The sequence below is a fragment of the Stigmatopora argus genome, chromosome 3 (genome assembly GCF_051989625.1).
Source record: "Stigmatopora argus isolate UIUO_Sarg chromosome 3, RoL_Sarg_1.0, whole genome shotgun sequence".
NCBI lineage: Eukaryota > Metazoa > Chordata > Actinopteri > Syngnathiformes > Syngnathidae > Stigmatopora > Stigmatopora argus.
In genome coordinates, this window is record NC_135389.1 from 15,270,121 (window position 1) to 15,288,527 (window position 18,407).

Consider the following 18,407-nt stretch of genomic DNA (forward strand, 5'->3'; position numbering starts at 1 on the left):
TCAGCTAACTTTGGCCACTAGGCGGGGATACCCTGAATTGCTTATCAGCCAATCGTAGGTCACAAAGAGACAAACAACCATTTTAACTGGAGAAAACCCATAGAGAAAGGTCACCTAGGATTGGACGCAAGTTTAAAGTGTGCATCGTCCGAATGATGTGCGACTCATGCCATGATTTTTGACACTGATTATCAGATCCTTCACTAGAGTGCCTTGAAAATCTTTCAATTTCATGGTATCCTGTTTAGAATTAAAATACCGTGTGCATTGTGAGCAAAGCAGCACTAAAACAGAACAGAGCCCCCTTCATGTTTTACAGTTATGGACAGGCTCCTTGTTTTGCTTCCTTTTGTGTCTTTGAACATGTCGAGCCAAATTATGGGCCTTGCAAAAAAGTTCCACTTTTATCAACAGACATTCTCCCCTAAACTTTGTAGCTTGCCAACAATAGTGATGACCTCCTCTGCTTTTCTAATAAATTCTATAAATTCATGAATATACTCTGACCCTGGATTTTTTATTTTATTTTTGTATCTGGATGTGTCTACCACATTCACAGGGAAAATAGCTACTGTCCCAGGGATTTGAGATTTTTGAATTATCTGTGCAGTTTTTGGCACATTAAACTGCTTTTGGCTGCCCTTATAACCTTTTTCTTTAAAACAGTAGGTTTTGCATTTGAGTTTGTTAGTGTTTGGATCATTTGATGTGTTTCCCTTAGTGTCTTCTTTCTGTGATTACCCATTGCGTTCACCTGTTGTTGTCTGTGCTTTGTGTGTCAACCAATCCGCTGCCTCGAATGTCACCCATCTGTTTCTTGCTGTCTCGTTACCCCATGTCAGTTTTGGCTTGGTACTCATCAGCACTGGTAAGTTTCTATAAACCACACATTTGATCTGCTATTTTGTCACTGTTTTGGTTATGTTTGGTTGTAAAAGAGAACAAGTTCATGCTAAATACTGCATACTTTTTCAAATTTATACCACTTCATCTGTTTCCCTGTCAGCCCCACTTCAAATATAACTTGCCTATATTGCTGTTGTTTTTCTATTTTTGTTATTATCCTGAGACAACTCACTTTCACTTCTAGATCAAAAGCACCACTTTTCACTCCTGAAAACATTTCGTGTGTGCTGTTTTAAGATATTGACCTATTTTGACTATGTGGATTGTATGTGGATAGATAGTGTGTGTGTGTATTATTTTATTTGTATAATATTCTATTATTCCAGCCAGCATGTGCCGATTACATTGTGGTTGTCCATTGTGAATTTCAAATAATTTTTGAAAAAGCAGCTCCAAACAGAGTTGCAAGTGTTACAGTGTAAAACTTGTCCTTGTTGTGCAGAAACAAAACAATAACATTTCCGCCACAAACCTTCTCCTTGGAGACAGCATCTTGTTCTTTTCTTTTTCTTCATTTTTTTTCTTTTGGCCCTCAGGCCACACATCACACAATGTGTCTGTGTGTCTGTAGGCTTTTTGTGATCAAATATGTCTTTGTGCAGGAAGTATCGGCCCTGTGTCACTAAACAGGTTCTTTTCTTTTTCTTTTCACACCACAGATGTGTTTGACCGTGACCGCAAGAGCAAGTTGCTCAAAAGCGCTTTCCCCCCCCCCCTCTTTTTCTTAGACGTTCAGTTGGCCAACCTTGGGTTCGCTGGCACGCGCCCATCTCCTCCATTGTTACCCTGCTTAATCCATGCTGTAGGCACAGATAAGAACACAAAAAAAGTTGAATTCAATAAAAATACCAGCACACAGGTAAATGGAATGTGTTGTACCATTCAATGGTTGTTTTTAAATGCTTTGCTACTCCGTGTAAATTATCATTTTCCATGCAACTCTTAAGACCATTTATGCTAAATACTTGGGATCACTTTGTCAGCTAAGTGTAGGGTCGCCAACTCCCTCAAAACAAATGATAAACGACTTCTAATTGGCAGAGATGGAGATTTGTTTTTTGTCCGCTAATGCTTAAAGGTGGCGTATTTTTTGCTTAGGAAGAACTGGAACATGAAGAAAAAAGTAAAAATGAGTAGAGTGATGCAGTCAGTGTCCTCAAACACAAATACTTCCCTTTATGGACTCACATTAGTTTCTGGCTGAATGCGCTGGGATGCATTTGAGCGCAAGGGGGGTCAGTGGGATGCCACATTTTTGTTTTTAACCTATAACGTCCTTGAGTCAAAACTCTTTCACAAGCTTGTTTTGATTATTTTTTTTAATCCATTAATTTATTTGAATGCTGTAAATTGAAATAAAAGATGAACAAAGTAGCCATTGCAATTAACATTTTGAGTGTGAAGCAAATCTTGAGTTTGTGATACGTTTGGAGTGAGCGTGCTTGTGGAAAAGGGAATGAATTAATGAAATGCACCGATTAAAATTTGAGCGACCACAGTCTTGCATTCAAAGGCTTTTTTTCATAAGACCACTTGTTTTTAGCAGCTGTGTACGCATACATTTGTATGGTACAAATTATTCACTCGACGGAATGTGGTTAATTTGGGCAAGAAAAAGGAAAACTTGATCTTAATGCATGCTTACTTTAATATACTATCATGTTTTTTATATATATCTATTTTTCTTCAATAACAATAATCATGGAATATGAATCTATCGTGACTATACCCATGAACAAATATCAAGAAAGTGGACTCAAAAGCCTCAGTAAGTTAGTCATTTTGATTGGAACTACTTCAGCCTTTCTTTACTAAAACAAGGGGTACATTTCATGTTGGCCCTCAACTGTATCGTCCTATCAAAACAGAGCTGTTAATTTGCGCTACATATCTTTAACTTGAACATGAACGACATACACTAATCCCTCATCGCTGTTCCTAACCAGTAATGGGCCACCGCAGCACGCCTTCTCCATTTGGGCCGTCTGTGCACATGCAAACACACAGCATTGAGGGTCTCTGGGGACTTGTGGCAAGATTAGCCTGCGTAAGACTGGGCTGCGGGATTTTATTTATTTTTCTGTGTGCACACAACTGTGACGCAATGTGAACTTGTTAACTTTTAAAGAGTTATGTCAGTACACTGTTTTACATTTGTAAACAGAATGACATTGAGAATCACCTTTATTTGCCATGTATTTTAGAAACACACATAGGAGTCATTTGATCATTACTTTTTGGGGGTATGCTCTTGACTACCAAATAACTATTGAGTTATGTGTTTCACAGTAAATTGGACTTATAGCTGAATTGATCTAAAGTCAGGGGTACATTATTATCCCAATTTGGAACCATCACACTTCAGTCAGCCTACTCTCCATGTTTTTCGAATCTATGATAACGCAGGAGTACCTGGAGAAAACCCACGTAGGCAAAGGGTGAACTCCACAGATGAAGGGCAGAGTTTAGGATTCAACCCTTGACCCTAGAAATGTGAGGCAGACTCGCTAAACACTCGTGCAACATCCCGCCGGAATGCACAAGTGTATAATAACATGAATAATTATTGAAATGGAAAAAAATAAATACAAACAAAATTAATATTGAAATAATTGAACATAATTATGTTAAAATTAAAGAAAAACATTGAAAATTTCAATGCCATTTAATTATTTTTATAATGTTGCATTTATTTATGTAGTTAATTAATTTTGCCACTCATCACGATAGAAGAAAAAAAATCATCGTGATTAGGTTGAATACAGTTTGGAATGCTCCTGATACCGGGATATTCAAGTAAGTCGATTCAAATAACTCTCCTTTGAAAATGACATAGTTCTCTACCGTGCAACACAAATAATACTGTTTTTATGAGGACCAATGAAAAACATTTCAAATGTCTGCCAGGTGACCTGTGCTTGTGCATTTACTTGCATGTGCATAATGCAATAATGATGAATTCAATAACTTGATTTCTGTATTGAAAGGAGGTTGAAGAGCAGCAAGCATTTGCCCGCTGTGAGGACAAGTAGATACTAAGTCGTCACTTGACAGATCAGATTTTTAATTTATTTTTAAGCGAGCGGAGTGGAGAACAACTGTAGCAGCATGTTCAAAGTGAATATGTAATTAGGAGTCTGTAATTGCAGACAGCCCTGATTTTTTGGGGGGCTCATCTTCAAATGAGGCTCGAGTCAAGGTCACAGACCCGTTGATACATATTTAATAAGTAAGTAAGTACATGTGTCTGGATACTTCGTTTAAAAAAAACAACCTTGTCCTTTGAGCCCAGGCGGTGACTTCATAGCCTTTTTAATTATACAAGGGCTTCTTGCTAATAATATTAATTAAAAAACATGAGGAAAAACGGTTACATTTTAGAGGTTTAACGGTGCTTTTAGATATGTGAAAATTGGTCAGTTAACTTAGGATCTTTAGTTAACACTTCAATGTGTTTGATGGTCTGTATGGTTTGAATTGAAATACTACATGTATTTATTTGCCTTATATGGATGGGGCCATGGTTTGAGGTATGACAGAATGCAATAGAATTCTCTATTTCTTGCAAGACAAAAATGATCAGTTATAGTGAATGTGAAGTGCTCTTAATTTGGAACATCATACAAGAATATGACATGAACAAACCTTAAAGAATGGAACTCTTGGAAATCTGTCAAGGCCAAACTAAATGATCTGGAAATTCACACTAGCCACATGTATAATTTATTATATCAACAAATAAATTCATCATTTTATTTATTTATTTTTACACAAGAAACCTACTTGGAAAATCTTCAAAACAGGGAAAAAGGTAACTTTTCACTCTCCTACGGATTAAAAAAGTGTCCAAAACGATCACATGGATTGGTGTTCCTGATATAAACGCATAACATTTGTGATTACACTTAAAAACCTTTCACGGCTTTTCTTGGTGCTGCTGTTTTAGCTAGAAGAAGAAGACATTATCATTCATTCATTAATTTCCCCGCATGTATTTGCACTTTGAGACAAATTTGTCAGACAATCAAATTGTCTGCTAGCCGTGGTGGCGAGCCTGCGATGTCTCCTGTGGAGACCCTCTCAGACCCGATGGCTACGCCCCTGTAATGGGCCCCTTATTGATGACACGCTGTACATCATGGGGACATGATTGAAAAGAAAATTGAATCCCCTTTTGATGTGCTAAACTTGTCCATTAGTGCGTTTGCACAAAAAGCGTTAGTGGAAATCACAGTGGGAATTGCAGGGGGCCTCACAGGGTGTGGCGGCCATACACATTTAAATATCGTTGGATCTGCACCTTACAATGCCAATGGCTTTCTATTCTATAGGTGATCAGAGCGGAAATATAAATATACTGTATGGATGCTCAAAATGACTTTTTCCTTGATAAATGAAAGGCCCTGATAGTGTAGATTGTGCTTGACTCCATAAAAAAAATTAAAACCATTATTAAAGAACTGCGTAACTCGGCCTCAAAGAAATGTTCTTGTTTAACCAAAGTCGGCTTTGTGTCCTACTGAAATTATGGTGAGCCCAAAGATTTGTTTGTTTTTCATACTATAAAATAAGATGAAATTAGATTTTAAAAAACTAATATTTTTCCATGTTATATTTTCAAATTACAATGTTAAAAACTTTTAAAAACAATTTTAAATAAAAAACAAGATTGGTGGGTCAAGTTGAAATATAAAATCTTATTTTAAACAATGAATTTGCAAAGCTCAACATTTCCATACAGCAGGTGTTTTCATATCACTGTAAACCATTGCAAGATAATGCTTTTTATAAAAAAAAATAATCATCCGCAACCCACCACACGTTTATGCTAACATATAACCAAATCAAGACAGTGTAAAACCCAGCATTGCTTCAAAAGAGAAACAAATGCTTCTGTAACCTTTTAGTTTTCCCCCGGGGAGTGGTCCCATTGTCAATGATTCATCCCGAGGATCAAAGACCTTAAAAAGTACACTCGTCTATCAGCTTTCTCGTCTCCGTTTTCATAACGATGGCAGTCTACGCGTGTAACACATTTATTTCAAAATACACAAACTAAAATGAAACATGACGTGCATATTTAATGTAGACATTCTTTGATGGCGAGCTTGTTAAGTATTTGGAGCAATTGCTGTAAAGCATGAAAAGAGCAAACATCTCGGTTAAATAATTTATAAAATACACTTTGTTTATATAGTCACTGGATTCAGCTTTACATGAATTAGTTGGGGCACACTTGCCCCAAAAATATGATACTATCCATTTCAGCAGTAGTCTTGTGTGTGTATTTAATGTGTTTATGTATATAAAGTGGCCCTTTCTTCCAGTTATTTCAAATCTTCCAATAATCAGCACAGTGTTCAGGGTACTCCAGGGATGTTTGTTAATCAGTAAACGTGTACTACTATGGATAAGGAGAACATTGGCCTCTGACAGTACACTAGATTGTTGGTTCAGTGGACGGGCGCAGCTTGGACGCAGTTATGGACGCACTTATGGACGAGTAGAAAGTGTCCATTGATCAGACGTGGAAATGAAGAGGAGCGCTGAACTTCTCCACATGGACGTCCACGTGGACGAAAGTGAACCAAGCGCATCTGTTCTGGTGCTCCTCAAAAAGCTGAGGCCTCACTGGAGTCAACAAGATGTCCGCATGAAGGCCAGTTTGCCCGACTTTCCAGTACTTTAACACAATGTTGTGTGCGTCTGTGTTGACAACTTAGTTATTCTTAACCAGTCTGTGTCCGAAGCTCCCGTTTGTGGAGATGACTTCTTTGCTACATCATGCCACATCCATGTTTACTACGCTGAGTTTCACTTGACAAATTAGAATTGCTCTATGGCATGAATTTATTTATTGTCTGCACACAGTAAGGTGGTTCGTAAAGACAAAGGACAAGCACACAAGGTTGGCGGTGCGGAGGCCCAGAAACTCACTGTGTCGCCATGTTGGTTCAATCAGAGTCTGAGATAGAGTTTATGTTTGTTAGGTGACATCACATCATCCGGCTGACCTCTTCATCTGCAGTAGGTCCGCTAAAGTACACACCCAGACCGCATGTAGCCCTAAATCACGTATTGTGCTTTGATTTATTTGGGCGAGAGTGTTGATCACGTATGAGTGATACCTGCTCTGGGACTTCTGCTAAGAATACGAAAGTGTGAGCGGTGTGGACACTGTGTCATGTGTCATGTCTGCAGGCACTACGATGTGGAGCTTTGACTGTGCCCTATTCATTTTCAATGATGTCAGAAACCTCAAGGGTTGAAATGGTGTCTTTAGTGCTTGCAACAGGGCTCTTTGCTGTTTTCACTGAAACTCCTTCAACCTTGCCAGGTTTTTTTTTTTTATGTCAGGATTATTTTTTTGTCAGTGCGCCTAATTCAGGGTAAATACATGAAGCATAAAAACTATCCACTTTTGTTTTATGGATTAAAATCAATAACATTCTTGTCCTATGGATGTTATGACTAGTGTTAAACTGATACTATTATTCGGCTCCTGATGCCTAGATCAAATAGTGTGGTATCAATCAATCCAGATACTATAAAGAAACTGCGTTTTTTGGGGAAAAAACTCATTCTTTAATGACAAAATTATTAATTTATTCATTTTCCGAACCGCTTATCCTCATAAGGGTCGCCTGTGGACCTGGAGGCTATCCCCCTGACTTAGAGCGGGTGCTAGGGTTAGATGAGGGAGAATTCTGACTTGTTTGTTTGGTCGCAGGCATTCACCGAAGGCATCACAAACCATCTGCTGGGCTGCTCCGTGGATGAGTCCGAATGCTTGTTGGTGCGAGTCTACGGCCACCAGACTGAGCTCTTTGTGGACCGCCAGCGAGAAGTGGAAATCTTCAGGCTGCTCCACGCTCACAGCTGCGGCCCGCAGATCTACTGCACTTTTCAAAACGGCATCTGTTACCAGTTTGTCCCAGGACACGTGTTGGAGGACAGACTGCTTTACCAGCCCTCAATCTATAGGTCAGAACAATTTCACCCCAATTTTTTTTTGGTATAAAACAAAAGAAATGTAGATGTAGTGTTGCTGGCAATAACGCAGGCCAACTAGTAGAAAAACTAGTTACATAAACTGCAGTATGAGTAACAACATTAAAGTAGCCAATGATAATTACTTGAAGTATAAAACCTATTTCTCTTTAGAAGTATGTATTGTTTTATGAGTCAACATTACGGGACTAAATAGCTCGAAGCAAGAATAAAAAAAGGGACGGATGGGCATGATGTTTCGTCACTCTCTGATTTCTTGACATTGAGCAGGTAGGAACAGGTAAGCTAAGAAAACTTCAATCAGTGTTCTAATAAGTTCAAGTTTCTTTTGTTGGTGTGTGGGAGGGAATTAAAAAGTTTAGCACTTAAGCAAAATATGCCTGCTGGTACTTTGAACGGTTACTCAACTGAGGTGTTGTGCAATGTATTTATGTCCATGAAAATTTCATTATGACTTCTGGAATGCTTAAGGCAAGAAATCCATTGAGTCATGAATTCATGTTTAGCAACGTTGACAGACACAAAACGTCACTGCAGAGAAAGAGATACGGCGAGAAAAATGCCTGTTCCACTCCCCCACAGATTAATTGCGGCAGAGATGGCGAGAATCCATTCTATTCGTCCGCCGAACGTTCACCCGCCCGAGCGTCTCCTGTGGCTCAAGCTGTCTCGTCTTCTCACGCTCCTTGAGAACAGCGGCAAACTCGACGGACAGAGGTAATAAAGCATCCTCTCACAATGTCATTTTTAGATTTGACCAGTGAAAAACATCAATGATGGCTACCATAATAACATTTACACAGAAGGGCCAAGAATAAAGACAGGTTATGTCAGTTGGAGAATGGAAAGAGCTTCACCAGGCAGGTGAAATGTACATGTCAAGTTAGCATGGGAGTAACTGTGTCTAGTGGTTCGACAAAGTTTTTGTTCCTTGCGGTTTTGCATTGGAATAGAAGCTTTTAAAATAAAAAAGGATGTGATGTTCTCCAAAACTGAGGCGCCATGAAAACCTGGTAAAATCCAAAATTATAAAACTCATGATTTTTTTTTTGCCAGTTGAGTTATTTACTAAAATGACTTCATAACCATTTTTTATTATAAAACAGCTTCCTTAGCAAAATGTTGTTGTTTTTTAAAACAAAAATATGCAGTCAATTTAATACTTAACATTTTTTGCTGTTAAAGTGAAACAATATTAAATCACTCAGTCGGGGATACATTCTTTCACTCATTTTATTGGCTATTTGTTTTTTGGTCATTTTAATTACGTAAATATTTGTCGTATTTTCTGACTCAAATAACTGTCGCTCCAATCCGTTCTTTGGAATAGCATAGCTCCACAACAAAAAACAGGTACCTTGACATTCAAGTGCAACCACTTGTATGTTTTTTGGGGGGGGTTAAATGCTGTCGCTTGGTTAATTTTGTAGGAGTAAATTCTCAATCGTCCTCTGTTTGAGTAAGGCAAATGCTACAAAAGTGGTGCAATTAGAGGACTGTAATACCCCTGCACGTGGCTACTCCTCAGCCATGTTGCGCCTCTCATAGGGCCCGATAGATGCTGCTATACTGAGACATAACAAACCACTATGAGCGCTGTGCGTGTTAATGTGTGTGCTCGCGTGTGTGTGTATTCATTAGTCTGTGCAAGGAGAGGCATCAGAGGCACTTTTGTACTCTTGAGCGTGAATGTGATCTTCAGAGGAAACGTCCAAAGAAAGAGCAGGAAGATGGTGCACCTGCAGAGGAGGTCTTCAGCCTCGGCACCACCCGCTGCGCATAGATAGGCGGATTGCAGCTGCAACACGCACACACACGTGCACACGGAGGGCAAGAGTGCATGCGAAAAAGGCCTCCCGCTGGGTCCCTGGCATGCGCTGGCGCAGGCACACAAGAGTGCAAAGAAAAGGCAACGTGGTGTCGGAGTCATATGTAAATAAGTTGCATTGAGAAACGGAGGAAACTCCTGCTAATGAGCAGGAGGCGGACGCGTGCATGCTGCCCAAGAAGATGGCGGTGGGTTCAAAAGATTTGCGTAATCGACGCACTTGAGCTGAAAGGGAATCAGGCGGGTTTATAACGTCGGGATTGCGGTTAACACAGGTGATCGACTGGAACTGAACGAACCCCGCCATTGCTTTAAATGTGGATTTTTAGTAATAAAGCCATACAGAAGGATGCCCAAAATTGGTGTTCTAAAGAAGATAAGATCTTTAAAATCAACAAATTCTTCCTTTTTGAATTGAGAATTCAACCATATGATTCAATGTTGGTGTATTAGTGGTGATTTGCGACTTAGGCGGCTTTGTCACAGGGCTATTTTTTCCACGTTTGGAGGTGGGCTTTGGCCCAGGGACCTCCGATTGAAAAGGGCCCATCATTCTGTACCTTTCTGAGCGTGGCTTCTTGACTTTTTCACAGTTCTACTCGTGTTCGACACGCCTACTGAATGTCAAACCGCTAAGAGAAACTGACTTTAAGGGCTGAATTTTTTAAACATATCCTACCCCACTTTGTACCGCTGTGCCACGGTTCCCAAAAGCTCATTTTCAAGTTGTTGTGAGGACAGCTTTTCACATCGAACACGCGATGCTGCCCACACGTCTAAATTAAAAATGTCCCGGGTACCGAGAAACATTTGTGCCAATAAGGCAAAGCAAGATTTTCAACCCAACTCATTTTCTGCGGTTTGTGTCGTCCTGCAGTTCTGCATCCGCCCCACAGTTGCCCAGCTTGGCGAGGTTGTCGACGGAGGCCGAATCACTGGAGCGACACCTTTCAACATTGGGCTCGCCCACCGTGTTGTGTCACAATGACCTCCTGACCAAAAACATAATTCACGACCGCGAGCGTGGTGAGCCGCCTTGGGGGCTGCACTTTCTGGGACGCTGTATGAATTATTTTTACATGTGGGCATGTCGCTGGGCGCCAGCTTTCGCTTATAATTAACCTGCATGGATACTGCTGACAATATTAAAACACTATGGTGGCTTTATGTGGGGGGAAAAAGATGGTAAAGCAATCAAAACCGCACACTTTGACTGTTTGTTCGGTACTCGGACGTTTCGTCGAAAGACGTTTGGTCCCCGGACGTTTGGTCGAGCGGGTTATTACTGTTGAAACCAGCTCTCAAAATTATAACCATGAGAGAGAGAGAGTGAGTTTAATATCTAAATATCTAATATCAAAATATCAACAGTAAACTCTGTCATAATTTGACAGCGAGCGAACCCGGCGACCAAACGTCCGTTCTACCAAACGTCCGGTCAACCAAACGTCCGGTCGACCAAACGTCCGGTCGACCAAACGTCTGGGGACCAAACGTCCGGTCGACCAAACGTCCGGGGACCAAACATCTTTCGACAAAACGTCCGGTCACAGTGTGTTCCATAGGATTGTTAAAAAAGTGGATTCTTTCATCAGTTCAGTAAAAAAAATTGCATAGATGTATGTGTGAGGATGTCCATCTTCTTGTGTCCTGCAATTGGCTGGCGACCAATGCAGGATGTCACCCGCCTGCTTCCCGAAGTTAACTGGGATAGGCTCCAGCAACCACCGTGACCCTTGTGACGATAAGCGGTTTGGAAAATGAATGAATGTATATATATGTTTTGTTTCCACGGCAACTGCATCTCCTTCCAATTTTCTATCCTTCAGGGACGGTGAAGTTCATTGACTACGAGTACGCTGAGTACAACTACCAGGCGTTTGACCTTGGCAATCATTTCAATGAGTTTGCAGGTAGGTTTGATGTCTGATATAATCAATTTATAATTGCTTCTGTAGATTTTTCAGGTTTGAGAACCTGCATTTCTACGAGCTGAATGGTATTCAGCCATGGTTTTGATAATAAAAGGAGACCAACTGTCAAATATTTTTATAAACAAAAAGTAAAGACTTTGATTGGAGTTTGTCCCATCATTTTCTGCACAAAATTTCTTAAAAATGTGGAACTCCTTTGCTCAAACCAATTTGTTTGTCCCTTGAAAGGAGTGCAGGATTTGGACTACAGTCGCTACCCGAGCAAGCATCTTCAAAAGGACTGGTTGGAGGCCTACCTGCTCAGCTACAAAAACTGCACTGGGCAAGAAGTTGTCGTCAGCCGGGACGAGGTGACGCAACTCTACGTGCAAGTCTGCAAGTTCTCCTTGGTGAGAGACAATTTCACATTTGGGCTGTACGATATTGGAAAAAAACTGACATTGCAATTTTTGGGGGGTGTAATATGTTATTAAATATTGTGACATTAAGAATTGAAGTTTTTTTCAAAATGTCCAATGAATGTGAACATAAAAGGCAATGAACATTGACACTTTTGTAACATTAAAACTAAACATGCCAAATTGAAAACCTAGTTTGAAATCCTGACCTGAGTTTAGGGCAATTGTCATCGAGTTGTGAGGGAGGCAGCTGAGAACTTGTTGTCTGCAGAGAGAGAGACTAAAGCGCTCATTAAAGCAGGAGCTATGTCTCAGGAACAATGACCTCTAATATTTTAAGTGTATCGCACATCCCGTACTGTGAGTATTGCGATTTGTAATGTCGCGGTTCAAACGGGATATCATTCAGGACTACTTCCCACACAACAAAACTTCCAGTTTGAGACTGTGAAATTGTGTGGATGTCTGAAAAATGTGACCTAGTACAACTGGGAGTGAGATGGAGACATGGTGAGTTGATTGGAAAGCGACAGAATGAAAAATGGGAGTGAAATGACTTTACATTTTGCATGTAATTGTCATACTTACTGGACCATCAGACTTGAACATGCTGTTATCACCTAGAAATGACATGAGAGGGACATTTGCAAATGATGTGGACCTTTTGAGAATAAAGCAGAGAGAAAAATGGAAATCATTTTGTGACCAACTAGGAAGAAATGGGTTCAAACTAGGAGACTACGATACTGCGTACTATTCTGATTCACTTTGTCCTCTTAAATCATAGAATTTTCCTGCTTTGAAGAAATTGCAAGACACACTTTTGAAAAAGACACAAACTACACAAAAACAAAAATAAACGGACAACCTTTCAATAATTGACAGCTGACTAACAAACTTTTCTCCAACCAGGCATCCAACTTCTTCTGGGGTTTGTGGGCCGTCCTACAGTCTTTCTACTCTTCAATTGATTTCGACTTCCGGAGGTTTGTCCTTTCTTTACTTTTTTACCAGTACACTAACGTAGTGATCCCCCATTTTTCGCGCTGTACCACAAATTCCGTGAAAAAAGAAAAACGGGGGACTACTATAAACCACAGACACTAAGAGAGCTTTTGCCCTTAGTCTGATTACTATAAAATACATCGCACCAGACACTGATAACATCTAAATATTTGGTTGCCATATGCCATGTCACTCTGTAAAAGAAAGAAATAGTGCCAAAATCCTGCTGATACTTCTCGCATTTTTCTTATGCTTGCTCTTCCTGTAACAACAGGTTTCCGACTCTAAATTACTATATCCGTGCATACACTAAAGAACTATTGTGTCAGATAACAGTCGATCTTACGGTGGCGAGACTCGTCGTACATTCTTCAGACTTTGCATGCTTTGCAATTTTCTTCAAACATCATTAATGAGAGAAAAATGAATTTTTAGAGTTCTTAATGGTAGACTTGTAAAAGATCTAAAGACCCTTTGACATTGACCGTAAAAAGTGGCAGTTTGAAAGGGCCCAAGTTTGCTTCCCGTTTGGCTGGATCTGCGCAAAAGATATAAAGATAAATGCAGCATATTATCCTAATGCGCCATCAAATTTGTACTAGAGCTATAAAAAAAATCCCTCCCAATAACTTTTCATCTGACCCGCATGAGCTACTTTAATGATCCAAATCGCTATTGACACTAGGCCGCCTCCCCCCAGTTAGCCGCCTGGGAGATCAACAGCAGCGCCCTTGCCTCATTTGGAAGTAGACCCCGAGAGGAAATGTGATCCAGAGTGGAGCTGAGGCACAGTGGCGCTATTGTTCCCAACCGGCCGTCACTCTCGCGTTTGCATCTCTCGAACCCCACCACCACTAACACTGGCGGGGTCGTCTGCTCCCCGCTTGCCCCCGAGTGAGTGCTCAGTCCTCGGGTTGGGTTACCTTCATTTCAGTGCTAGCAGTTGCCAAGCAAGACGGGAAATTGACAGGATGGAGAGCGTGCTACCCTCCCTGCCCCCTAAACCCAAATACACATGCAGCTATTCCTTCCCCAACTTACGATTTTTCTGATTTATCATCTGTCGCTTGGTTGATTTTTTTTTTTTACACTATTATTTATTTTTGCTTTGTGTGCTTTCCAATATTTGGTATTATGGCAAGCCAATTGGAAAAAAATACCATGGGTTGCTGCTCCATAATCTGCTGGTATGTGGTCACTTCACTATAATCTAGCAATTTAAACATCGTTTTTTCCCACCCAGTTGTCCTAAAATCATGTGTTATGAGGTGACAGTATCTTTGTTCATGACTACAACTCTAGTCGACTGATATGTAGATGCTTCCAAAGTTGTGCAACTCCATTTTTACATTATGCCCAGTCAGCATCAGTTCATAGGTTTCGTGGCTCAAGTGTCTCTAATGGCAGAGCTTCAGTAAACGCATGTGTAGTTACTCCACAATAGTTTATTGTCCCAGTACCTCACTATATGTGTGTTCATGTGTCACACATTTAACACATGGATGCACTCTAGTACCTCAAAGTACTTTAAAAGGATAGCTAAAGGGCCAAGGTCACACTCAAAGTTGGGGCTAAGTATCCGTGAAGCCAATGCGAATAAATGTAAATGTTGTCTAAAGTTATGGAAACGTGCATGTGTGCGAGTGTGTGTGTGCGTTGCCTCCCACTGTTAACCCTCTGAGCCAAATCTCCGCCGACTTCACAACGAGTGACAGGCGTCTGTGCGGCCTTGCGCTCTAATACAAGCCAGATGTGCATTGTGACAATAGGAACGTCTTGACTCCATTTTTTTGTTTTGCTCACTTGTGTGGACTGCGTGTGTGCGTGCAAGCGAGGATAGACGTGCAGCGCCACTGGCTAGACAGACCTGTTATTTTGACAAAGACATTGTTAAAAGGAAACGAACAAGGAGGAGGTCCACCACTGTGGCTACTCAAGTCCATTTTTGCACAAAAGCACATTGTGAAAAGGAATAGCTGCTTTTCATTTCTTCCCTCGACAAAAAAGGGTTTGGTTTCATCCGCGATCCACGTTAAGTACGCCACTTTTTGAGGTGTCAGCTTGAATAAAAGAGCACATGATTGTGATGGACACTGAAACTGAAGGTTCATTTCAATGTAAAATGTGCTATTAGAGATCTTTTTTTTTCCACCTCAAAGGGTGTGCAATTTTTCTTTCACAGACAATATTCTTTATTGGTATTTGCCATCTCCCTTTTGGAATGTGACGGCTTGAATTGAAATTAAGAACTCGTAAAACTGAAAATGATCACATTATTACAGTATATTATTTTTGAGAATGCACTCGAGTGTCCAAAATCGAAGGTTTTTTAGCGATTCTTAGCCACGTTTGGCTATTGACTTGGAAAAAGATAGGCTTAAAATGTTTGCATCTTTGTGGCGCTTTAAATAAACTAAGCAATTTTTGTCTAAAAGTGTCGCATGTACCGAAAAAAATAGCACAAAGTTGCGCTTTTTGACCTAAAAAAATGTGACTCCCAGTTAGAAAAATTGATTATTTTTGATAAACTGGGGCCCAAATTCCAAAGTCGAGCGCGATAACATCCTAGAGCTGTAAATTTGCAAACACACACACACAGACAGACACACACACACACACACACACACACATCCTCAGAAATAGTAATGTGTGAATAGAAACATTGTTGAATAGGTACAGTACTGAACAAAAGCTAATTGTTAAAGTGAAATCTACCGGTAGACATTTTAAAGTGTGAAGTTGGTTAAAAAAAAAAAAGAAATCTCTGCACTAACACAGAAGGTCGATTTTAATTAAAAAGCATGTAACAAAATGGGCCGAGGGCATTCTTTGAGATGTGTGATAATGAGACTCCATTTTCACCTGATGCCTTATTATTGGGGAACACAAGTGCAGTCCTTGCGAGCATCCTTGCTAACATTGACAAAAAATGTATAAAAAGTATTTAGAAAAAGACCATGAGGTCTAAAAATTGCAAACTAGAACAATATCAATAACGTGTGCTCTTCTAACAATTTCGAAAATATTTGTATTGCAATGACGTGGGTGCTTCTGTGTAGACAAAACTGAAGACAACAACGATGATCTGCACCTGTATACACTGATACACAAAAAAAACTGAATAATCGCAGTTAAACAAAAAAATGATGAAAAGAAAATAATTCTTCCCCGACAATTACTTCATTGATTTTGTGACCCCAGAATTTCCATTCTTGGAAAAAGGAAGTTGGGCATTTTGGCTGAACCCTTTTATAATTTTTTTTAAAAATGTGTATATATACCGTACTATTCAAACACTAGATGAAAATGTCTAAATGTGTTCTTTTTATTTTTATAGATATGCCATGGCACGACTCAACCGCTATTTTCAGAAGAAAGAAGAATATTTTTCATTAAAGTAAAATGAAAGGAGGGCAGGAAGATGGCCTTTGTGGTAAGCACTTTTTTTTGCAGATTTTTACCGATCGATGGCTCGTTTCTTGAACTCCTGAAATCCGCGTCACAGTTATCTCAAGGCGCCACTGTACTAGTATTTATGAGCCGCGGCTTTGTTAATTGTTTTGAAAAATGGATCTCCTGAAAAGTTGTTAACCCAACCTGTATTAGTGGTGGTAATGCACGACGTTTTGGGGTGCTTCAGCGGCAATTGACACATCTATTAGCAAAATCCAAACTTTCTTTTTTTTTTTTTGATGATTCCAAACATTCCGATGACTTAATTGTATTTTTCAGTTAACCCAAGTCCAATTTTGTTAAAATGAATAAATGGAAAGACAGCAACCAGCAACATGAAGTTGTCGGTCTCAAATGAAAGGTTTAGCTAACTATCTTTATTCAATGTGTCGCTGTGACGGTGTCTGGGGAGTTTGTTTAATCGTCCCGACTGTGGTACCAATAAAAAAAAAGAAAAAAAGAAAAGAAACCGCAATGCTTCTCAAATTTAACAGTCATCATTGGGCTAAACGGATGAGATGCTTTCTTTCCATGAGCACATTGTTTCCAAACCCGCCATGTCTGCGTTGGCCTAAACATCATCACAAAGCTCTTAATCACACTTAACTTCTCTCTCCCACTCTCACAATGACAAACAACTCTAAAAGAGAATAACAAATGACAATAAAGTTTTCATTATTTTACACACTTTCTAAACAAATCCCATCATTCAACATAAAATTCAGATATCTGATATTTTGTATCATTCAAGACAGTCTTTAACCCTCTCCTGTCATGCATGAATTATGATTTTTTTCTTTCTTTTTTCAAATAGCTTTACTATACAGTATACTTTTCAAAATCAAAATAGTCATAACTTTACATCGTCATTTTTTTAATATAAAAGCTTTACTATAAATTCTCTTAAAGAAAGGAAAAACCTACTATACATGCTCTTTTTATAAAGAAAAACTTAAAATACATGGTCGTTTTTTTTAAAATCAAATAATAACTTTACTATACATGATATACTTTTAAAATGAAAAAAAGTCATAATCTTTTTTTAAGGAAACGAGCCTTACTATACATGGTCTTTTTAAAAAAAATAAAAGCTTTACTATAAATACTTTTTTTAAGGAAAAGAAAAACCTAAAATGAAAATAGTCAGTCTTTTTTAAAGGAAGAAAATTGTCATTTTTTAAAAGAAAAAAACCTTACTATAAATGGTCATTTTTTAAAGAAAAGCCTTACTATACATGGTAATTTTTTTCAGAAAAAAAGCCTTACTATACATCGTCATTTTTAAGAAAAAAAGCCTTACTATACGTGGTCATTTTTTAAAGAAAAAAGCCTTACTATACATGGTCATTTTTTTTTAAAGAAAAAAGCCTTACTATACGTGGTCATTTTTTAAAGAAAAAAAGCCTTACTATACATGGTCATTTTTTTTTAAAGAAAAAAGCCTTACTATACATGGTCATTTTTTAAGAAAAAAGCCTTACTATACATGACCATTATTTTAAGAAAAAAGCCTTACTATTTATACATGGCCATTTTTTAAGAAAAAAGCCTTACTATACATGGTCATTTTTTAAAGAAAAAAGCCTTACTATACATGGCCATTATTTTAAGAAAAAAGCCTTACTATACAATATATACATGGTCATTTTTTAAGAAAAAAGCCTTACTATAATGGTAATTTTTAAAGAAAAAGTCTTACTATACATGGTAATTTTTTAAGAAAAAAAGCCTTACTCTACATAGTCTTTTTTTTTTTTTTTTAAACCTTACTATACATAGTCATTTTTTAAGAAAAAAGCCTTACTCTACATGGCCATTATTTTAAGAAAAAAGCCTTACTATACATGGCCATTATTTTAAGAAAAAATCCTT

General features: G+C 38.8%; 1 protein-coding gene across 4 annotated transcripts in view; it reads left to right on the forward strand.

Annotated features, from left to right (window-relative positions):
* Nucleotides 1–774: 774 nt before the first annotated feature.
* The window catches only part of LOC144071551 (ethanolamine kinase 1), a 37,503-nt gene continuing 19,870 nt past the window's right edge, over nt 775–18,407 (forward strand). For 2 of the 4 annotated variants that reach the window (XM_077596766.1, XM_077596767.1), the window contains exons 1-8: nt 6,359–6,565; nt 7,637–7,890; nt 8,500–8,634; nt 10,623–10,771; nt 11,575–11,658; nt 11,908–12,068; nt 12,990–13,063; nt 16,420–16,515. In XM_077596766.1, the coding sequence (XP_077452892.1) occupies nt 6,440–6,565; nt 7,637–7,890; nt 8,500–8,634; nt 10,623–10,771; nt 11,575–11,658; nt 11,908–12,068; nt 12,990–13,063; nt 16,420–16,483 (1,047 nt within the window). In that variant the 5' untranslated portion in view covers nt 6,359–6,439 and the 3' untranslated portion in view covers nt 16,484–16,515. Of the gene's footprint in view, nt 869–6,358; nt 6,566–7,636; nt 7,891–8,499; nt 8,635–10,622; nt 10,772–11,574; nt 11,659–11,907; nt 12,069–12,989; nt 13,064–16,419; nt 16,870–18,407 lie in introns of those variants that run through there. The other 2 variants (XM_077596768.1, XM_077596765.1) reach the window with 2 other exon arrangements.